Source organism: Giraffa tippelskirchi, chromosome 7, assembly GCF_054371585.1.
Source record: "Giraffa tippelskirchi isolate mGirTip1 chromosome 7, T2T-mGirTip1v1.2.pri, whole genome shotgun sequence".
Lineage (NCBI taxonomy): Eukaryota > Metazoa > Chordata > Mammalia > Artiodactyla > Giraffidae > Giraffa > Giraffa tippelskirchi.
The window spans coordinates 86,609,085-86,632,831 of NC_137281.1; the positions used below are offsets into that span (position 1 = coordinate 86,609,085).

The 23,747-nt window shown below is 41.8% G+C and overlaps 1 protein-coding gene and 1 long non-coding RNA gene across 7 annotated transcripts in view; both read right to left on the reverse strand.

Moving 5' to 3' along the window:
* The window catches only part of NPTN (neuroplastin), a 70,543-nt gene that overhangs the window by 11,318 nt on the left and 35,478 nt on the right, over positions 1-23,747 (reverse strand). For 4 of the 6 annotated variants that reach the window (XR_014060470.1, XR_014060469.1, XM_081513610.1 and 1 more), the window contains exons 2-5: positions 21,880-22,051; positions 18,550-18,644; positions 6,245-6,378; positions 2,836-3,109 (exon numbers count right to left, since the gene is read on the reverse strand). Coding sequence is in view for 3 of the 6 variants with exons in the window: in XM_081513610.1 (XP_081369736.1) it covers positions 2,836-3,109; positions 6,245-6,378; positions 18,550-18,644; positions 21,880-22,051 (675 nt within the window). In the remaining 3 variants the exon portion in view is untranslated. Of the gene's footprint in view, positions 1-517; positions 2,538-2,835; positions 3,110-6,244; positions 6,379-18,549; positions 18,645-21,879; positions 22,052-23,747 lie in introns of those variants that run through there. The other 2 variants (XR_014060471.1, XM_081513611.1) reach the window with 2 other exon arrangements.
* On the reverse strand, positions 10,107-14,609 carry LOC145514798 (uncharacterized). The gene is made up of 2 exons (XR_014060472.1): positions 14,537-14,609; positions 10,107-14,445 (listed from the first exon to the last, which is right to left on the reverse strand). It is a non-coding gene; the product is annotated as an uncharacterized LOC145514798 (long non-coding RNA).

Consider the following 23,747-nt stretch of genomic DNA (forward strand, 5'->3'; position numbering starts at 1 on the left):
TCATTTGATAGGTAAAAAATTTATCACCTCTAAAATTCCAAATCTGTATCAGATATAATGTACCTCTTCACATTCATTCCCAAAAGGAGTGTATGCATATATCTGTATGTAAATCTGAGGCAGGGCAGATGGAAGGAAAGCACATGAGGTGAGTTTGCTCTTGTGAATTGCACAGGAGTTGAGGGGAAACTGGCTAAAGAAGAAAAAGACACAGCAAAAGGAAAACTCATGGAGGAACTTTTTTTTTTAATTACTTCCAGAAGAAAAGAAAAAAGGGGAGGGCAGGAATAGGGATAGGGAGGAGTCTGAGAAAAAGAGGTAGGAAGACAAAGGAGAAAACTATGGGATGGAAATGCTCAAGCAAGGGCAAAGGACATGATAGAGAATGGAGCCTGGACCGTGCTGGCTGTCAGGAGGGGAATGGAGAGAAGGCAAACATTGCAATAATCCCAGTATCCCAGATTTTTCATACCAATTCAACAACAAAAACAAAGTAAAAGCTGCTTGCATTACAGCATTTTTCTAAGACACTAGAGCAAGAAGGTTTTACTTTGCACTTACCCTGCAGTCATCTTTTACATAGGATTCATTCACTCTCCATAATAATTTATCTTAAAAGAAGTATTTTTCCCTTAGGAAGCTGTTCAGGAGTTTTGCTGGCCACAGATGTCTCTTATTAGAAACTCATCCCTGTTTGTGTTCAACAGCCATAGAGCTCTTAAAAAAAGATAGCTGCTACCTTGGGCAGCTGCTTGCAGTTGTCAGAATCAATGCTAACCATTCCTCAGGGTTAACACTGAGGTCTTCCATACATGCTGGGACAGCAACCTGGTAAGTGAAATGGCTTCCTGCAAAAACGACTAGAATCTCTGACAGGGACAAGCTAAGCCAATGTGTCACTCTGCCAACAGAGGGGCAGCCAGTCTTGTCTTAAAAATTAAAAAATCAGGTTTTGAAGCTTATTTTTACCTTTTTTTTACTGACTTTTTGCATCTCAACCTTGCCAAAACGGAAGCCAAGAAAGGTGATGTTTAACAAAGCAAAACCATTCAGAGGGAATGAAAAAGCTCTTTTCAGGAGTGAGGCAAAACCACTCCTGGTAAGCCAACACTGAAAACACACCCACAGGCAACTCTTCCCCTTTACTCTCAGATCTAAACACAGGTACTCTGCTTTGGAAGTCCTAATTTGTAATAAGAAAGAGAAATTTCAAGAAACAAGCATTACTCATACATGATAAGCCTAAGAAAGCAGTTTTACTTCATAGAACAGCAGTTCTGTGGACCCAAGAGAAGGAAAGTAAAAAATCCCAAGACACTCTTAGTCTCACAGAACAAGCCCAGGAATTTACACCGGCCCGTCTGCTTCCAGCTGAGTCCATCCCATTCCTCCATCTAGTTCATTGCTAAATGTACACTTGGATGGAAGTCCAAATACATTGTTAGTTTCAACAAAAAACCTTGTCACCAGCCTCACTACAATCCTCTCTCTACCTAGGGCAAGCAAAGCGACTTAGGAGCTGCTGAGAAAAGAGGAAAAGAAGGGGATGTGGTTGCTGCTCTCCAACATGTCCTTCCTGAGAATCTGAAGCCACTGGCATGCCTTTAGGGCTGCACTCTTTCTAAGGGAGCACCAGACCTCCCTTAGCATTCTCTGCTGACACACATAGCAGGCACTGCATCCTGCTGGCCAGCCACAAGAACACAGACAGCCCTCCGGCAGGGCACAGCACTCCAGTATACAAGCATGGGCCCAGAACAGCCAAACTGGAGTTGACATCCCCCCCATCACCCAAAGCTGGACTCCACTGAGTCTAGGGGCACACTCCTCCAGTCCAATCAGTGACAGGCAAGTGGTGATCATGGTTGGCTGGTCAATTATTTGTTTTTGCTGATGTTGTTATAGGGCTGGAGGATGGAGCTGCGGAGCTAGTTAGCAATCTGAAGTACTATGGGTGCAAGTCTTAATCAGTAGTCCCCCCCCCATTACAATCACAGAATTAGAAATGGAACATCCATAACAAAAAACATAAAAACTTCCAGAACCTTTTCTGACTCTTAAGTATGTCTACCAATCTAAGATTCTTGTTCTTTCCAATGCCTAACAACTGGCTGTAGTTTTGCTGCTGTTACTCACTCCCTCCTCCGACCCTGGGCCAGCCTGAGAGTGCGCCCTGGGGCAGGGACGCCAGGTGGCACTGCTTAGCTATTTGTTTTAACTGGGGGTGGTGAGGTGTCACATGCTCTCCATTCTTTGTGAGACAGACAAAAAAGCCAAATGGCAGGGGCCTGCTTCACCAGGAACCTTGAAAACCTGAAGGGGCCAACCAAGGGAACCAAAGGGTGGCCTGTTCCCATGGCTTTTCCCAAGAGCAGTTTGACTGGGCTGGCGCAGTCACCTATAGGGGCTATACCAGGCAACCATGTGACAACCAATCAGATACCTTAAATCTGCCTGAAAAGGCCAGGTGGCCTGCGATCTTGGGGTGGCTTCTAGGCTTGACTTGGATTCTCCTCAAGCTCAATCTGCCTGATGATCTGTATTGGAGGAGGACAGAGCTGAACAAAGAGACTGACAACTGCCCATTCCCCACAAGGGGCCTGAAGGGCAGAAGGGACTGGGGTTCGAGAACACCCACATGGAAGGACAGAGCTAATAATTAGAGCTCAAAGTGGCTAATCTTAGGGGTAGGGGATGAGGAACCAGTTTAAGAATTTTTCCTTCTCTCCTTTTGGAACTGAATCCCAACATCCTTATAGTCTTCTTTGGGTGCTTGGACACCACCCCCAAGGAACCAGCCCCAATATTACAGCTATTTTGTAGGGATGCTCTTACCGTCAGGAACTTCATCTGGCCTCTTCCTCTTTTCATATACAACAATGATCACCACAAGGATGATGATTTCTGCCAGAATTCCCAAGAAAGGCCAGAGTGGGGCCAGGTGGCTCCGTACCCTGAGGATGGTGACAACGGAGGCAGAGCCGATGGAGTTGGTAGCATTACATTCATACTCGCCAGGGTCTTCTGTGATCTGCAGGTTCGTGATGCTCAGCTCAGTGTAATTTTCCCTGTTGACGATGATGAAGCGGCCAGAGGTATTGACAATATCCTACTCAGGAGCAAAAAAAGTGAGAACACACAAAGATCAGTGTAGGTGAATTAGTGCCCATCACAGGGTGAGACTATTCTCCATCCTTAGCAAAACACTGAACGGGATCAGGGAGCAGTGTCTAGTGTCATTTTTGTCCCACCAACTTTGAATGCTTGATCACTGACTTCCCTTCAATCTCAATAACAACCAATCAATAAGCTTCTAGCAGAATCAGGACTTCTCCAATTTCAATGAAGTGAAGGGACATCCTTCCCTGCAGACACAGAAAAGATGTCTTAATCTAGAAGATGTTTCTCCAAACACCAGGTAAGAACTCCATAACCAGAAAGAGGATGGAGAAAGGGTGGGAGCTCTGTGGTCAGGTATGTATCTGGTAACATCAGGCCTATTTGATGACTTCAGATTCAGCACATCTACTTCACACTTGGTGAATTCTGGAAAGTTTCACTACACTTCGTCTAGAAACAATGCTAAGAACTTACTCCTAGTCAGAATGGAGGAAATTCATAACCTCCACTTCCTTTCAGAATTACAAGGTTAAAGGAAAGTTTAGTCAACAGATATTTACTAATATATGCGACATGTTTTATATCCGACCTAAGAGGAAGGTGAGAAAGGGAGAGCATGACACAAAAATGACCTCCAGAGGGAACCAGACCTCCAAAGGGATGGTTCCAGGAACGTTTAAGAAGTGCCAACAGAGGGTATGTATAGAGCCACACTGCCCTGAGTGAGTGGACACTGCTGGAAAGAGTCAAGGAAAGTTGGAGAAGACCTAACATTTGAACTAGATTGTGGGAGAGAAGAGCTGACCAAGCAAGATAGGAATGCTCCAGACATGTGTGGGAAGGCAGGGGCGAGAGTATGACCAGGGGTTTGGGTGGAGCTGGAACAGGTTTGCAGCTCTGATCTCATGGGATACTAGCAGGGGAAAAATCTGTCTCTTTGTGTCAGTTCACATGCAGCAACTAAAGGATAATCAGAAACAGAAGAGAAGAAAGGTAAATATAATCCACAGAATGATGTCTAGCTATAGCATAAATCATGTCTACATTTAAGTATGGGTTTGGCTAAAATGAGAAATTGATAGCCTTCAAAATCAGAGTTATTCTGTGAAACTTCAACCCTAGGATTTGAAAAGCTGCTCTACTCATTCACTAATTCCGCATTTCTCACTTATGATCTCTGGTCCACAAGCCTTCAAAGGGTTTTTAAAATTTTATTGTATTTTCAATTGGAGGATAGTTACTTTACAATGTTGTGATGGTTTCTGCCATACATCAACACGAATCAGTCATCGGTATACACATGTCCCCTCCCTCTTAAACCGTCCTCCCACCTCCCTCTGCATCCTACCCCCTCTAGGTTGTCACAGAGCACCAGCCTTTGGATTTCCTGCATCATACAGCAAATTCCCACTGGCTATCTATTTTATATAATGTATATATTTCAGTACTACTCTCTCAAGTCATCCCACCCTCTCCCTCCCCCACTGTGACCATAAGTCTGTTCTTTATGTCTGTCTCCACTGCTGTCCTGCAAATAGGATCATCAGTATCATCTTTCTAGATTCCATATATACGTGTTAATATATGATATTTGTCTTTATCTTTCTGACTTCACTCTGTGTAATAGGCTCTGGGTTCATCCACCTCATTAGAACTGATTCAAATGTGTTCCTTTTTATAGCTGAGTAATATTCCATCGTGTATATGTACCACAGTTTCTTTATCCATTCTCTGTTGATGGACATCTAGGTTTCTTCCATGTCCTAGCTATTGTGAATAGTGCTGCAGTGAATAATGGGATACATGTGTCTTTTTCAATTACAGTTTCCTGAGGGTACATGCCCAGTAGTGGGATTGCTGGGTCATGATAGTTTTATTCCTAGATTTTTAAGGAATCTCCATACTGTTTTCCATAGTGGCTGTATCAATTTGCATCCCCACGAACAGTGCAAGAGGGTTCTCTTTTCTCCACACATTCTCCAGCATTTACTGCTTGTACACTTTTTCAATGATGGCCATTCTGACCAGTGTGAGATGATACCTCAATGTAGTTTTGATTTGCATTTCTTTAGTAATAAGCAAGGTTGAACACCTTTTCATGTGTTCATTAGCCATCTTTATGTCTTCTTTGGAGAAATGTCTGTTTAGTTCTTCTGCCCACTTTTTGATTGGGTTGTTTTTCTGATACTGAGCTGCATGAGCTGCCATGTGTATTTTGGAGATTAATCCTTTATTAGTTGTTTCATTTCCTATTTTCTCCCATTCTGAGAGCTGTCTTTTCACCTTGCTTATAGTTCCAAAGGGTGTTTTTAAAGTACTATCATATGCAAGAAACTTTTGTGGTTCCACCACCAATTCACCTTGGTTAATATTTATAACCTTTCTAAAGAACCTGGATTACATGATCTCTAGGGTCCCTTCTGATTCTGAAGACTGACAATCAAAGAAGATGCATGAAAAGTAGAGTTCTAGGCATACAACGCCTGGAGAGGAATGTATGACATCCCATCTGAGAGAACAGACTGGTCAAGCATTAATCAAGAGTCTAAAGTTTTGACTCTCCCAATACCATCAGGAGTCATCCTACAGATCGGAAAAGATGTTTTCTTTGACCGTTTCTGAAGCAAATACTGTCAGATTTCCAATGTCTAAGGCTGCCAGTGGGCCTCCTTAGATTGTCTCAATTCCTAATCAGTAATTTAATATGTTTCAGGAATATATAATACTATTAACTGCTCTTACTGCCTTGCCTTCCCCAAAAATGAGAAAAATACATTAAGACCACTTCAAGAACAATAATTTTTTCTCTAGGATAAATGGACGAGAATAACAGTAAAATTTTAAGACTGGGGTTAGCTCTTCTTGGTGTCTTTTCTTGACGGCAAATAGCCAAGCCTTTTACCAGACAGCTTTAATAAATTCATATGTAGGGATTCCATGTTGAGCAGACTATCAGTGCCCTTCAAATTCATGTTATAACCATGACCCCAGAAAGGGTGACCCAAGCCATGGCAGCTAGTATGGCAGGTTGCAGAAACTTGTCCAGATGTCTGGAGCGCCCCAGGAAAAGCCCCAGCAACCACAGACACCCACATACAGAGGACCAGGGCTGCCTCCTACTCACCACGAGCATACCATTCTCCTTCTTGTGCCATGTCCACTCTGGGTGGGGGTAGCCAACTGACTTGCAGTACATCATGGCATCCTGCCCTTCATTCTTGTTCTCACTCCGTTTATGGCCAGTGATGTCAGGAGCAGCTGTGAGAAAGTGTTGAATATAGTTACCATGGGAGCCTATGCTGAACAGGATACAAGGCCCCAACTACTGGCTCAGAGCCCTGCTTCTTAGTCAGTCTTTAGACCCACCATCATATTCAGCTTTGATAACATGCATTTCAGGTCAGACAGAGCAATGGAACCAATCCCATGCCCTAACCTCCCACCCACCAAAGCAGGCACCAGGATTACTATATGTGAAGCTCTACTAATAAAACGGGTAGTTCTACAACCTACTGGAAGACCAGACAGGTGCAATTGCATAAATTAACCCATCCTTTAAAGAAATGCACACAGAAGCTATTATCTTCTCTGCCAGTCATGGTTTTTTCTCACAACACCTGCATTAGCAGTAATTATGTATTATATCAAATGCCATATATTACGTTAAGGAAATGAGAGAGCCCTGAGATCAAATACCTAAAATCAAGTCCTATTGTAAGGTATATAAAAACAACAAATGATGAATGCTTGGAGAAGCTACCTGACGAATATCAATAGCCAAGGCTCTCCCAGAAAAGAGGGAATCCAGCAAACTAGTCTTCACGAGAAGAAAGAAATGAACAAGAAATTCAACCAGTGTCTCATGAAGTTGTTTTAATGACTTAGTTCAGTTCAGTTCAGTCGCTCAGTCGTGTCCGACTCTTTGCGACCCCATGAATTGCAGCACGCCAGGCCTCTCTGTCCATCACCAACTCCTGGAGTCTACCCAAACCCATGTCCATCGAGTCGGTGATGCCATCCAACCATCTCATCCTCTGTCGTCCCCTTCTCCTCCTGTCCCCAATCCTACCCAGCATTAGGGTCTTTTCCAATGAGTCAACTCTTCGCATGAGGTGGCCAAGTATTGGAGTTTCAGCTTCAACATCAGTCCTTCAAGAATCTGATTTATACACCTGATTTGCAGTTATCTCAATGACCCAAATCTTGGGGAAATTTCTAGACATGTTGGAAGCTGTTGTCTCGGCTTTTCGTGATCATTTAGGAAGAAATAAACAGCATATATGGTTTAAATATTAGATAAAGTTCAAGGACCTAAGAAGCCTGAGATGAGAGCTAATTCTTTGAATTTGGCCTTCTTTGATCTTAACTATAAATTTCACCTTACCACATCAGTTCTACTAATCTGAAAGCAATAAAACTCAAAGTAGGCCAGACATCACTTTGTTGGCCAAAATGGGAAAGAGAATCAATAGGCCTGGTCCAAATTCCAGTTTTGCGAATTATTTAATTATTCTATGCTTAAATTTTATATGCATTATCAGACAGTTATTTCTAGCCCCTGCCTACATCCAGTGTCTTGCATAGATAGATTTCATTTTGAGACTGTAAAAGCCTGTATAATTATACCATGGGCTGAATCCCATGTCTTCCTTCTGATTGGCTTGGTTTTTCTTGGCTTAAAAATAATCCAATGTCCTGCTCCTCTCAGACGATACTTCCTAGACCACTTCCTGAGGCACCTGGATAGGAAAAGAATGAGCAAGGCCCCAAGCAACCTGCCGAATGAAAGCCTGGTCTTTACCACTCAGTGTGAGGTGTTTTCCAGATAGGATATTATAAAAGAAATGTCTTTTTGTTTTCCCAGGCACAACTCCTCTCTACAGAAGGGAATGAGTCAGGCTGGCTCAAGTTCTCAACATGTCAAATTTCTCCCACAGTGAAATCAGTCACCTCTCAGGCCTAATGTTCAACCTGGTCACTATTCCTCAGAGCTTTCTGCAGTCAGTAAATATTAAGAAGGAGCAAGCTCCACAGCATACTACAGCATACTAACACACCATCATGGGGGAGCAGGGAGACACAACAAGCAGAAGAGCTACCACATTGTACCTCTAGTATGTTTCATTCATTGGACAAACATTTGTTGAGCACTCATTACATGCCAAATTCATCCCAGAGTGACAGGGGAAGGCCTTTCTGATGAGGTGAATTTTAGCACAGTCATGAAGAAAATAAAGGAGTAAGCCACATGTATCTGTAGGAAGAACACTCCAAGTAGAGGGAAAGGCAAAAGCTTTGGGGCAGAGGTGTGCTTGTTACGTGTAACGAACAGCATGGAGGAATTTGGCTGAAACAGTAACCAAGGGGATGATGGTAAGAGATTAAATCAGAGAATGGAACCCAGATTGGACAGGACTTTGTAGGACAATGAAATTACTTTGGCATTTACTCTAAGTCAGCTGGGAAGCCACTGGTGAACACTAAGTGTAGGTATGAAATTATCTGTATGTTTTAGCAGGCTCCCTCTGGCTACTATGTGGACAACAATTGTAGAGAGAGGATAGTGGAAGGAAGATCAATTAGGAGGTTCTGAGAGCAATTCAGAAAGGGGGAGGGGGAGGTTTGAATAAGGGCAGCAGCAGTAAAAGTGAGGAATTCTGGATATTTTATAGGTTAATATATTTGTTAATGGACTGAATGTAGAAAGTGAGAGAAAAAGGAGCCAAACATGACCCCAAGGTTTCTGGTCTGAGTAACTTCAAGAATGGAATTGCCAGTTACTGAGATGCGGAATCAGAGAGCAAATTGCCAACATTTGATGGATCATCGAAAAAGCAAGAGAGTTCCAGAAAAATATCTATTTCTGCTTCACTGACTATACCAAAGCTTTTAACTGTGTGGATCACAATAAACTGTGGAAAATTCTGAAAGAGATGGGAATACCAGACCACCTGACCTGTCTCTTGAGAAACCTGTATGCAGGTCAGGAAGCAACAGTTAGAACTGGACATGGAACAACACACTGGTTCCAAATAGGAAAAGGAATACATTAAGGCTGTATATTGTCACCCTGCTTATTTAACTTATATGCAGAGTACATCATGAGAAACGCTGGGCTGGAGGAAGCACAAGCTGGAATCAAGATTGCCAGGAGAAATATCAATAACCTCAGATATGCAGATGACACCACCCTTATGGCAGAAAGTGAAGAAGAACTATAGAGCCTCTTGATGAAAGTGAAAGTGGAGAGTGAAAAAAGTTGGCTTAAAGCTCAACATTCAGAAAACTAAGATCATGGCATCTGGTCCCATCACTTCATGGCAGATAGATGGGGAAACAGTGGCTGACTTTATTTTTCTGGGCTCCAAAATCACTGCAGATGGTGACTGCAGCCATGAAATTAAAAGATGCTTACTCCTTGGAAGGAAAGTTATGACCTAGACAGCATATTAAAAAGCAGAGACATTACTTTGCCAACAAAGGTCCGTCTAGTCAAGGCTATGGTTTTTCCAGTGGTCACGTACGGATGTGAGAGTTGGACTATAAAGAAAGCTGAGCGCCAAAGAATTGATGCTTTGGAACTGTTGGAGAAGACTCTTGCAAGTCCCTTGGACTGCAAGGAGATGCAACCAGTCCATCCTAAAGGAGATCAGTCCTGGGTGTTCACTGGAAGGACTAATGTTGAAGCTGAAACTCCAATACTTTGGCTACCTGATGCGAAGAGCTGACTCACTGGAAAAGACCCTGATGCTGGGAAGGATTGAGGGCAGGAGGAGAAGGGGACGACAGAGGATGAGATGGCTGGATGGCATCACCGACTCGATGGACATGGGTTTGGGTGGACTCAGGGAATTAGTGATGGACAGGGAGGCCTGGTGTGCTGCAATTCATGGGGTCGCAAAGAGTCGGACACGACTGAGCGACTGAACTGAACTGAGATGAGGAATACTGCAGAAGAATTAGCATGGTTATTTTTTTGTCGTTGGTTTGTTTTTATTTTGTTTTGCTTAGGGATAGAGCAATGATGGTAGTAAAAAACCAGGAGTTCAAAGTTTAGGAAATGTTAAGTTTAGGACTTATTTAACATCCAAGTGAAGTTGTCAAGTAGACAGCTGAATATCAAGTCCAGAGCTCAGGGAAATGGTTGAGATATAACTTTCAGAAATCAGCTTGTTTTTTCCCCCACTTTCACGCTCCTTTGCCCCACAGAGAATACTCAACTCTCTTTACTCTGGCCCAGTTAAGTGCTTCCCTGTTAGATCAGTTGATAAAGAATCCGCCTGCAATGCAGCAGACCCCAGTTCGATTCCTGGGTCGGGAAGAGTTGCTGGAGAAGGGATAGGCTACCCACTCCAGTATTCTGGCCTGGAGAATTCCATGGACTCGATAGTCCATAGGGTCACAAAGAGTCGGACATGATTGAGTGACTTTCACTTACTTCACTAATTCCAATAGTGCTGTAAATTCAGCAACATCAGATTTTGCCTTGGAGACTCATCCCCAAGATTATACATAAGAACCACTTAGAAGGCTAAAACCTGAGTTGGTTTATGGCTATACAGTCTCTAAAAAGCTACTACTCTTGAAGACCAAGACCTGGGTTTTGGTCTTTCACTCCTGCCTCGGTGCTCAGGATGAAAACACCACACCCTTTCATTCATCTACTTCCAGATTCTACAGAGGCTTCTATTTATGGACAGGAAGGTGCCTTAAAGGCTATCAGATGCAGAGACAATAGGAACTTAATGCGTCTCCGGGACCCTTTGTTGGCCATGTTTACATAGTAAAGCCTGTAAGTTTTCATGGTTAAATCTACTGCTACTTTCTCAACTCAGCAAAGAATACTGAGTGAAGCTTAGGAATAATATCCCCTCTTCCTAACGTACTCAAAAGAAAAATGCCCTGATTAGTCACCCTTGGATTGGTGGAAGTATCACTAGTATACTAGGCAGACAGGAAATTAATGCAGGTTACATCACTTTACCCTTATAAGGAATGAGTATAACAACTATCACTTCAGCCTTTGGGTCAATGAAGTAGGTCACTTCTCTCTGTTCTTTAGGGGAGCTGCTCAATCAGAAAGCATGTTCTTGCCCCACCAGCTGAGCTAGATGGCAGACTAACAGCAAGAATGGTAACTGAACTCTTAGAACACATGTCAGCAGTGGTCAAAGACAGGGACTCTTAGGGCGCAGAGTCTACCTCTTAAATAGTCCACAAATTATTTGATATTCTTCCCTTCAAGAGGTGAAGCCTAATTTCCCTCCCCTTGAGTGTGGGCTGGACTTAGTGACCTGATTCTAAAGAATAAAATACAGCATATGTTATACATACATATATTTATAAAATGTTTTTTGTATATGTATGTATATATATAAAAAGGTGTACAACTTTGGAAACTAGTTCACAAAATACAAAGTGGCTTTCTGTGCACGCATATGCTGTTTCTCTCTTTCTCTGGATCACACACTCTGGGGGAGGTTAGCTACCATACTAGGAAGACACTCGAACAGGCTATGGAGAGGCCCACATAGTGAAGAATTAAGGCCTTCTGCACAGTCACTGAGCCAGTCATCTAGGAAATAGATCCTCCAGCCCCAGCCAACAATTTGAGAGACCCTGAGCCAGAACCAACCCACTAATCTGCTCCAGAATTCTTGACCACAGAAACTGTGAGGTAATAAGTATTTGTTGTTTTAAGCCACTGATTTGGCGGATAACTTATTATGCAGCAACAGATTAATATAATCACCCAATGATGCAAATATTACCCCATTTTTATAGTTTAGAAAACTCAAGTTTGGTAAAGTTATTTAAGATCTAAAATTATACTGCTAATAAAAGGTAAAGCCAAAGTCCAAATTCAGGGATGTCTGATTCCAGAGGCCATGTTCTTTACCAAACAGAATGGGAAATAAACCAAACTGGAACAGAGTCCACAAACAATAAAAATATACAACATGCATTACTGGTAACTGCAAAGCAAATTGCCCAAATGTTATCTTTGCTTGCAGATGTATTAGAACACTCTAGACCCGAGGAGGGACTGATCTATCTGCTAGAATTTAACCACTGTACTGCATATACTATAATGTAAAGGGTCTTGGACTTCAAGCAGAGAAATTTGGCTCTATTGAGACTCTATTACTCACTGAGTAACCCAAGATGGGTCATTTAAAATCCTTTGAGTTTCAGTATTTACTTCTGTAAAATGGGAATAAAATACTCACAATTCACAGCGGTCTTAGGAGGATTAATTTACATCTCTCTATCAATCTAGCACACCATTGGAGCCCAGTGTCAAAAATAAATATTTAAATTTCATTTTCAGTCAGGGAAAGTTTAGGCTAATGCAGGCGTTATGAGTTCTAAGAAATCAAAGAGATGCTGAATATTACATCTTCTCCCTGGTTGCTGATATAAACAGGACTCTCGTTTATAGCTCTAATAAAGTTTATTCAGGTCAGATACTGACAAATTATATTGAATAATGGCCTATTTATATTGATTATGGTGCCTTGCCTTATATGGGCTTGCCATTTAATACGGAACTATTTAAACAGGCCCCACTGCTCTGCAGGTAAGTCTGAGGAGTTGAACAGAGCAAATACTGCTTACTTCCCTTGACCTTCTCAGGAAGGCACAGATTAGGTAGCAAAGAAGTAATAAAGATCTTTAAAAGAGATCACAGATCCACTTGGAAATTAATTCACGATCTGGCCTTATTAGCCACATACTCTAAATCCCATGAATTACTGGATGGACCCTTCTAGGGTCCTGATGAATGGCAACACTGGGGTTCCAAGTCTTAAGTTGCCCACCGATACCTGACCCAACCTCATTATCTGGGCTTTTGGCTGAGGACAAAGGCATGTTCCTCAGTACCCTCTGCTGCCTAAGCTTCAGGCACTTAGAGAAAAACATCCAGCTTCTCTGCTAGGCTGGTAGATGTACCGAGTGTCAACTTAAGCAATGGAGGTATTTCTAGTTGAAGCGAAGAACTGACTCGTCAGGAAAGACCCTGATGCTGGGAAAGATTGAAGGCAGGAGGAGAAGGGGATGACACAGGATGAGATGGTTGGATGGCATCACCAACTTGATGGACACAAGTTTGCGTAAGCTCCGGGACTTGATGATGAACAGGGAAGTCTGGCAGTCCATGGGGTCACAAAGAGTCAGACACGACCGAGCGACTGAAGGTTAAATAAAGTTAACACAAGAGAGCTTAGACAGGGATCAAGGTATGGGGCCCCTTACCTGCATTGCTCAGTTAGTGCTCATTTTTCAAAGCAAATTCATAATCTTGCAACTCATTTTCAAAGAAACTCCATCCTTAAAAGATACTGTACAGTGTCTCATCATACAACACACTGAAAATGTAGAGATGGTCTCTCTGCTTCCTTCAGGCAACCTATCAAATCCCAGAGACACCTCAAATTTTCTAAAGGCAAAAATAGAAGTTTGGCTGAAGGTAGATGGAGAGTTAAGATCTACTGCCAGCCAAGGGCCAAGCCCAAGAAGCAATACAAGATGGCCGAGACAGAAGCAAGAAAGATGTTGGCTTTTTGGCTCAATAATTATACAGAGTAGATTCATCACTGACTGTGAAGACTAGAGCAGTCTGGGACTAGTGCTGCCTTCTGCAGACGAGGCTTTTTCTTTTCCTGAAAATGAAACCACTGGGTAGGAGGCACTGAAGTCTCCACTAAAACACTATAATCATCTGGAGTGCTTTTAATAAGCCTGATGCCTAGGCCACATTTCATATACCTTAAAATCAAGTTTGAGAACCACTGCTCTAACACCTTTCCTGGCATCAGTGTCTGAGGGGATTAGAGGAGTGTCTGAGACAGGGAGATGATGTTTGGAAGTACAAGAGGCACTGAGGTGACAGTCTCAAGGTTAAGAACCTGACAGTCACTACTATTAGGAAAAGCAGCTTAGAAATCATTCCTTCACTAACCCAGCTTCTCATCTGTGTCCATATAAGGAAACCACAGATCTTTAGAGCCTTACAGAACCTTCAAGATCATCTACCTCAGCCTACTTCATCATATACTTGGAGAGTCTGAGGCCCAACAAAGGAATGTGACTGGTCAGGGTCATGGCAAGTTTTTAACAGCAGGGTCAGGATTAGAACCCACTTCTTCTCTCAGTCAACACCTTTACATTGTTATTTAATATGTTCTGAATACAGCAGTGTGGCATAATGCTTTCGAACATGTGCTGTGGCACGAGAGTGCTTGGGTGAGGACGCTGGCTCCACTGGTTGACTCTGTTACATTGAGCAAGTCATTCAATGCCCTTGAGCCTCAATTTTCTCACCTGCAAAGTAGAGAGAATAATGGCATTTACCTCAGAGTGTTGTGAAGACTACAAGAGAGAAACGGGACAAGTAATGTACTTGGCACAGTACCTAGCACACAGTAAGCAAGCAGTAACCTTAGCTGTTCTTATTCTTGTAACAATAAAGTAGGTCAGGGTAGCACCTTGAAGAGAGGAAAAGAAGGAACAGGTATGGTCATTTGGGCTACGGTTGATGTCCAAAATGTTCAAACAGCTCTGCTTTCAGAGACTTTTCAAGTCAGGGCAATTCTGAGACAACCAACTTTGACATCAGCTTGAACTTCACCATGACACAGCCTCAAAGCATTTCACCTGTCAAACTAGCTGACCATCAAACAAATAAATGAGCACAAAAACACTCTGCATGCTGAAAGTGCTGTACAAATGTGAGATGTATTATTACTCTTAATAATAATATTTGTCACCGTCACCATACAGCCTGCCTCGGCCAGTTTGAACTTTGATATATCAGTCATAAGTTCATGCAACAGAATGAGAAGCAGGGAGTCAGGACAAGGTCACTCACAGAAACCTTAACATTTAGTCATAATATTCAAACAGAAAGAAAGCTAATGAGTAGGGACAAGAAAAACAAGATCAATCTTGGCTCTCATTGTCACCAAAAGACTAAACTCATTTAAAATGACCAATGAGCAGCAAGACATGATGATGGACTTAATAAGACACCAGACCCAAACCTTCTTGGTGCTGGGACGGACCTTTCACCAAGAGGCGATGGCATGTCTGTTGCAGAGGATTTGAAGACCACCAAAATCCTTTTCCAAAAACAGCAATAAAACTCAAACTCCTTGTTTGTTGGATTAATCAAAATGATTAAAGGGTGAGGACAGGGTCTGGGAGTCATGAGAGGTATTTTTTCAAGTTGTAAACTACACAGAAAATTTTAACTTGTTTTTGTGAGCACATTTTTTAATTTTAGAAAAGCAAGGAAGATGAAAAGAGAGGGAGTAAGGGCTAGAAAAGCTGAAAATTTTCAGGGACAGAAAATTCAACATCTATTCATTCACAAATGCTGTATGGATAAGGTGTGGAGTCTATGGAAGACACAAGACTCCAAGGAGTCGAAAGGCTCAAAAAGGAAGGAGAAGCCTCCAGAGTTATCTAACAGATCCCAAGAGAGGCTGTTTATGGGACAGAGGTCCTACAAGGTCTAGTCATCACTGTTCCCTCTCCCCCTGGCCAGCCCTGCTCCATCTTCCTCCCCCAGCATCTGCTCAGGTCACCTGCCAAATACCTAAGAAATGTAATCCTCAACAGTAATAGTATCTTCTTGTTTACACTGTGCCTCATGCTTGTCCTTTGAAAAAAGAGAAAGAATAAACCCTACTTCAGGTGCAAGGCCTTCCCTACTACATGTATATACAATCATCCTCAAAATTCCTTTCTCAACAGGGATCTACAGATTAGGGTGGAAAAGCACTGCCACCTCAGGTCTGTTTCCAAATATGTGTCCCTCCCTGTGGTTCCTTCAGCCTTTTCTTTTGTACATAACAAATAACTCAAGATTTGGTCATGTGACATACAATGCCTTGTCCCTGGCTAGTCTAAGTCCTTAACTCCCCACAGGGCTGAGGCCAAGCAACACCTTGGGAAGTTCTCAACTGCAGGGAAAGTCATGGGGAAGAAGGGGTCTGAGTGTAGAGTAAGTGCTAACAAGATATATACGTATGGGCTGAATTATATTACCCTTAAATGCCAATTTAGTTAAAACTGCAAATGAAGATTATGAGTCTCCTTTCGGCAGAGGTCACTACATTTCCTGAAAATCCCCTGAATTTCTCTGTTCTTAAGTACCACCACCTCTTGCCTATTACTTAGTAGAGTTTTTATAAATCTTTATAGCTATAAAAAGATAACTGTCTCTTACCCCACCCTAGTGGAACTGAGAAAAAAACAAGAGTTTACATGGAAATGCTTTGGGAATAACACACACACTGCTCTAAATTCAAGGCAATTTTCTACCCCAACCACAATCAGGAGCTAGTTTCGAATATGATCCTGGGTCTATGGATAACCTTTTTAAACTTACACAAGAAAAGTCAAATGTTCAGGCTTTACCAGACCAAACTATCCCTAACCCGAAAGACATTAAGTGTTCAGCTGTTTTCAATCCAGGTGTCAGGGGAAAGTAGGAAGAGAGAATAACTAGAATTCCATATGAATTTTCTTGACAGACTAACATATCTACCCAAGCTAGTCACCGAATATGTTTTAGCATTATATAAAACAGAATTCTCTTAAGGTCTACTTCTTTAAAATTAGGATGTTAATACCACCTGCCCAATCCTCCTCACAGGACTATTGTACAGTACAAATGCAACAGAGCACAGTACATGCCTTAGCTACAGTGAGATACTGTGTATGCTGTAACTTCCTCAGAAGACACTCCTGCCTGCAGCTTCCAGACCACTTCCCTCCCAAAGAGAATGTGAGGAAAGATGCCTCTGGGGCATCTGAACCCCACCTTCTTAAGCAGCCAACCAATGGAAAAATAACCTCTCTCCACTCTTGAAAGTGCTGCATAGAAATCATTAACTCCTAATCAATATGATCAGAGTTCGTCAGGACATGCAATTGTATGTAATTTATTCTTTAGGCTTGGAGAGCTTGATTAACCTGACACACCACTTTCCCTCCCTCACCTGTCCTGATCTGCCTCCTCTGCACTTGAACTTTGTGCCAGAGGCTCAGCCTGGAATGTTGCAGGGCCTTAACTCTCATGCAGAGGAGTCAAGCATCTACCCAGGCAGCTCACCTCATCTGGGTGGGGAAGGGCCCTTGGCTGGTTTAGAGAAAACGTTTTCTCACACCTTCATCCTATGTTGAACAAATATGGCATTCTTTAAAAACAGAGATAAACCCAGATCTCTCAAAGAAAAGCCACAGAGTTCATCAAACCCTAGGTTCTCTGGTCTGTGTGGGCTGTAACCATGCCACTGTGACTCAATCCCTGCAGGCATTTAGAATTCAATCCAGCCGCAAGAGGCACTGCCCATCCTTACCTCAACAAGGACACAAGTCAGGGCAAGTGTCACCAGGACACTACTTTCATTTAGTAACACCATGTAATAGAAACTTGACTGTGTCCAAGCTTTTTTTTTTTTGAGTCCAAATTTTTAGTCTTCCAAATATTTTAAGGAAAATCTGAATACCTGCTATATATAGTCCATTCCCATTTCCTAAATTTATCCTTCCAGTTTCTAGAGATCACGCTATAGATTTAGACAACAAGTTTGTGTCCTTTCTAAACAAAAATGAAAAGGCCTGGAAAATACCCTCATCTCTCCAGTCTGACCTCAAACAGTAGCCCTGCCTCTCCATGGTCATTTTATAAAATGGAAAAACGTGGCGATGGGAGTCAAGACTTGGGTTCCATGCCACCATAGCATTGCCACAAACTGACGGTATGACACAGAGCCAGTGGTTTTCATTTTTCTGGGTCTCAGTTGCTTCTTTGAAACAATACAGGAAAATTGTGTTAAATGTTCGTTAGCTCTAACTCTTACAGTTCTATTGGCCTTCCTTGCAACTTCCAACTACAATCTCATCTTTAAGATGCCATACACCCAGAGGTTCTATTAAAATTCTAATGAATTACCTACAAATAGTTTATGTTCACCCTGCACACTGTACTTTGCCAAATCCTGCTGGCACGCTGGAGATAGCTACACAATAATACTTAAAAGGCACTATTCTAAGAGCTTTACCTAAGGATGAACCATATGAAGCTGCCAACACTGAAGTATTTTTTGAACTACAAAAACAGCAACTTCAACTTATTTATTCCTTCTAACCAACCCATGTGCCATGTGGTAGGTTTTACAAAAGAGAAAAACAGAAGCATAGAGAAGTTAAATAACTTGCCACAGTCATGCAGCTAGATGATGGGGTTTGGATTTAAACCCAGGCAGTTGAGCTCCTGAGCCTTCAGTCCTAACCATAACATTATATACTGCCTCCCACAATGAAAACAAAAAAAGCTTGAAGACTGGAAGCCCAAGCCAAGATAGTGACTCGGAAGGAGAGTGAGAGGCTCATGCTGCAGCCTCTGGTGGGTTGTACCTTTTACTTCAATGGTGGCATTTGCTTTAGGAGCACTGAGAAACTGATATACACAGTGGTATTCGCCTGAATCCTCAGCTCTCGGTTTATTGATCCTGCAGAGATGAGAAGAAAAATCAAGTGAGGAAGCTGGGAACAGTCAAAATACACAACAAAAGGAGAATCAAAGGGGCAACCAGGGACTCTGCTCTCCAAATTGTGCCCCTGCATGCAACTCACTTCCTCCTAACTATAAGCAAAAACCTCCCTCTGTGTATTAATGATTTACTCCTTACTAGGTGCCAGGAATACAGAGATGGTCCCTAACCTTAAGATATTTCAGTCTATTGGAGAAATATACTACAAAAAAAGTAATCAAAAGAGCTGTACAAAGGACTAAAATCTACACTTAGATACAAAGGATGGGCCCATCACCAAAAAGTTCTCGCTCACCTTGTGGTTCCAGTCAAATAAATAAGAGCAGAAAGAAAGCATCTTTTTCTGCACTTTCCTGAAGAGTTTGTTTTAGTAGTACTGTTCTTCCTACCCCGTATTTTAGTAGCATGCTTTTCAGTAAGTCTAATAACAGAATAGGATCAGTGGAGGAAAAAAAATCTGCCATCAGAGCATCAGCCACAGAGATGCAGCTCAACTCTTTTAGGTACAGCTAGAACTCCAGGGCCCTGCATGATCTGGCCCTTCCCTAGTGTCATCTCAGCCACTTTCTAGCCCTGCAGGTCTCTTTTCAGTTTTTCAATGTGCTGAATTTGTTCCTAGCTCAAAAATCTGACAAAAGATGCTCTGTTCTATAGAATGCTTGTCCCATTATTCTTCATCCCCCTAACTCCTTTTCCATCAGTCTTGGCTTACATGTCATTGCCTCCCACCCCCAATCTAAATGACATCCCTCTGCCAGACAATCTCTAATACTACACTGTAACCCTTCACAGCAGTTATCACAATGTCTAATTATTTCTGTGATTGCTTGATGAATGTCTGTTTTCTCAATAGACCAAGTTCTGTGTGGACAGGCATTGTTAATTTGGTGCACAATTCTAAACCCAGCACATACCCCAGTGCCTGGAATATAGTAGAAAAATGAATGAACACAAACGAGTGAACAACTACGCACAGATCCAGACCAAGTTAAGCAGAGTAAAAGGAAGAACTGTGAGAAGTGTGTGTGATGAGAACTGTACTTCTTCTGAATTCTAAAGGGTGATCCTAAACAAGCTTTCTTGGTCCTGAAGGTCAGCTTCTTATCAGCTAACTGCACCCTGGGCCTACATACACCGCCGCCCCAAACATGTGCAGAAAGGCTAGCGTGTAATTACAGAAAACAGAGAAACATCAGCTTCCAGATGAGAATATAAATATTGTTTCACTCCTACTCTTCTGCTCAACGGTTAAAACATGATACTTGTGATGACCAAATCTCCACTGCACTAGTTAACGTCTGAGAAAAACTCCTAACCTCAAAACACTGGCCAAACGCATTTATCCATCTTACTGTTCATCTCAAAAAAGAAACAAGAGACTATGGATGAGGAAAGACACAGCCCACTCACAAGACTGTCTCAGCATACCCATGGCAGCATAAGATTCTAAGAGGAACCATCAACAGTCTTCTCAAATTGACACAAATGACTATTCTTACATCAATACGCTCCCAACAAGAAAACAGACGCAAGTCAGTTGCTCTTAGTAACGTTCCAGAGTTAGGAGGGGGAGGAGGAGAAGCAGCAGCAGCAATATCTTCGGGGTTTAGATTTACTATAGTAAGTTGAGAAGACAACTCCCAAACTAGGGGCTATGCCAGTGGGCTCAAAATCTCCCCACAACATTTCCTTCAACTAGCTGTTGGGAAGCAACTGAGGCAAATCAAAAATGTCCCCTGCAGGCTAAGCACAAACACGGTTTGTGACGGGCTCCATGGCTGACTTACTAGGTGGCCCAAGGGTCTCCTCAGCTGTTACTCTACAAAATGTGAGTTGTTACTCTAGATTCCCCAAAACACTTGTGACAATGCAGAACACCGGGAAAGCCTCAAACAGGCTGAGGAAACAAGAGGCATTCTATAAAATCAGGTTCAAACTTTATATAAAGTTACAGCTCAAAGCTTTAGGGGTAACATAGTGCAAGACCCAGAGAAATATGATTGGATATCTGTTATCTTTAAAGAGGTATTATAAAAAAAACAAACTTGCAAAACTAATGGACAGACCAAGAATAGATGCCTTTTATTCCACCCAATTTCACTATTCAATTAACCTTTTCCAAACTATGAGGACATATCTCAGGCTATATTTCCAATTTTATATCAGAAGAAACTACATGGAAACAGACCTTGCCACAAAATGGTATAGTACAACAGAAAAACAAACAAAAATCCCCAATGATCTAGATTCTAAAGAGTCAGAAGACCTGGAACCTAGGCTTGGTTCTGCAACTTATTAGACACAGTATGTGGGCCTTGAAAGGAGTCAAGCGTTATTACTCTCTGAGTCTCAGTTTTCTTACCTGAAAAAAGAGGAAGAGGATCCACAAATTAATGTGAGTCAATTAAATAAGGGATATGAAATGATCTCAATTCTGCAAAATACTGCAGCACGTCCTTGCTATCACTGGGTACAAAGGTTTTCCTGGTCTCACTCCAGTGCACTCTTTAGTCGCACTGCATCATCCTGCCAAATAGGATTAGCTGATCCTTTTCAACTAGGAACAAACTATCCTGAAAGGTGAGGTGCCATGTGTTCTAGATATTTCAAAATGTACCAAATCTTTGGAGGCTGGATAACTTCAGCCAGCAAATATCCCCCTGTCACCAAAGGGTATTTACAGGGTACCATCCTTTTCCAGATCACTAATGAGCCCTATATCCACTGGGCATGATCAGGTTATGGTCATAATAAACACTCCTAAAAGCTAACTCACTAGGAAATCTACTCAGTGGGAAGAATACTTATGGTGATCTTGCTCTAAGAATCCTAGATCAGATTTCAATCTGATTCCTCAAACCACTGGATTAAGTCAAGAGACCTGCATTCTAATTGTGGCTTTTTTATTGACTAGCATTACTACCCCAAGCAAATCACTCCTGATGCCCTCAGTTGCTCTGTTATCATAATGAAGAGATCTTTTATGGCTCTCAAACCTGGTTGCTCATTAGAAATTACTTGGAAATCCTTGGAAATTCTAGCCTCACCCCAGATATACTCTGGATTAGACTCTCTAGAGGAGGACTATATATATATCATGGCTCTCCCACATAGCTTAATTACAGGTTATGAATGTGAAGTAAATTCAACCATGTACCCTCTCATCTTCCCAGGAGCTGCTAGCCCCTCTCACCTGTATTCCATGTTGCTGGCATTCTTACGAGTGGCAGTCAGTTCTACCCCATTCTTTGTCCAGTAGCTGTATGTAAGGGTGTGAGAGTTGGAGGTGAGGTTACACTGCAGGGTAACAGAGGGCGCAGGGCTTTCTCGAATAATGACTTCTTCACTGGTGACAATCCTTGGTTCTGTAATAAGAGTGCACAATGATAGGGAGCCATAGTTCCATTCTCTGCAGCCCTGGCCTGAGAGTAGGATGGGGTAGGTTGGGGAGACTAGAAGAGGGAGGGCAGACAGGACTACATGAGGAATTTCACTTTACCACTTTGGAGGAAGTCAATAAAGGAAAAACAATGATTATAAGCAAATGATCACTAGCGCAGACAACAGCCTGAAGACCAGCTGGCCTAGACGTGAAAAGAATGGGAGTATTATGGATGCTTGTACTGGCAACAATTCACTTACGCGTTTGAATACCATCATTTTTTGAGATAAGAACCACCAAACAATTCGACTTCAATTAGAAAACCAGACTCCACCTTGCAATTCTGAAGACAAAGGCAGTATCATTTAGATAACTAATAAACTTCCTATGGAGTCACTAGGCCTTGAAACAGTAATAGTTATAATTAAGCAATACGTGTATGGCTTTTCCCACATTTAAATCTGATAAATCTATGGCAAACCAGCCATGGCCATTAATTATGCAGAAAAAGACAATATAGATCTTAGAGGCAAATTTCCTACTGAAAGTCTATTGCATTTTCCAAATTTTGCCAAGAGAAAATTCCTAAGGAACCATCGGTTCTTCTCTCCAGCCCATATTTTACTCCAAAGAAAAAATATTTCCAGAATTGCACTTTAAAATATTTTTCATTCTAAGATAATCATAACTAGAATGTAGTATATGCTGGTATTACGGGCTCCTAGAATTTTAGAGCTGATAGGCTCTTAGGGTTCAATGAATCCCAGTCTTTAAGAGCTAGAAAGGTAAAATGACTTGTGCAAGGCCATAATTATTATTAGTGACAAAGCTGGGCCTAGAAAACACACCTGACCGAATTCTTTATCCCTCCCCCTCCAAGCCAAAAGTACCCCCCATTAACACTTTCCACCCTAGAGAAAGTTATATACTTCATCTTCGGGTTCTACCTGGGCTTACATAACCTAGGATCACTCATTTATTATCTACAAAAATAACTTGTGTCAAATGTTATAATACATTGAGCAGAAATATTTTAAGGCACACTGTATCAACACCATTCCTGAAAGGTTCATCTTTAAAGCACTCTGAATTCCACCACTATATTAAAGTCAAGAAGTCTGTCTGTTGTCTTTTCTTGTTATTATTTTTAATCATTTCCCATGGTTAGTTCTTTTTCTACTTTAGGTCAATCATTCTCAAGTCAAGTTAAAATCTTTTCCAATCCACAATCAGAGGTATTTGCTCTTTAATTTTTTTTCCCAATTATTTCCTAGAAATCCTTGACTAACTTTCCATTTTCCTGCACCTGGCTACTTCCTGTCTACAACTCTCTAGCAGCTCCCTGACACCATTTGATAACACATATAGTGCTAACTCTATAATTCTTAAAGACAAAACTCTCTCTCTTCACTTGAACCAAGCTTTGTTCATTGTGTAGGAAGGGGGAGAGGATGGAGAAGTCATGGGACACTTGAAAAGCATAATGCCCAAGCACCTCCTAATCAATGTAACATTTCTGATTGTAGAGCTCATATCATCAAAGAAACTTGTGATAAATAAAGCAAATCCTCAAGTTTGCTCAAGTAAATAGGTTCTCATTATTTTCCAACTTTGGCAAAAGGATAGTGGTTATCTTCCAATCAGCACTGGTCCTTATCAGTAACACCAAACAGGGTCTC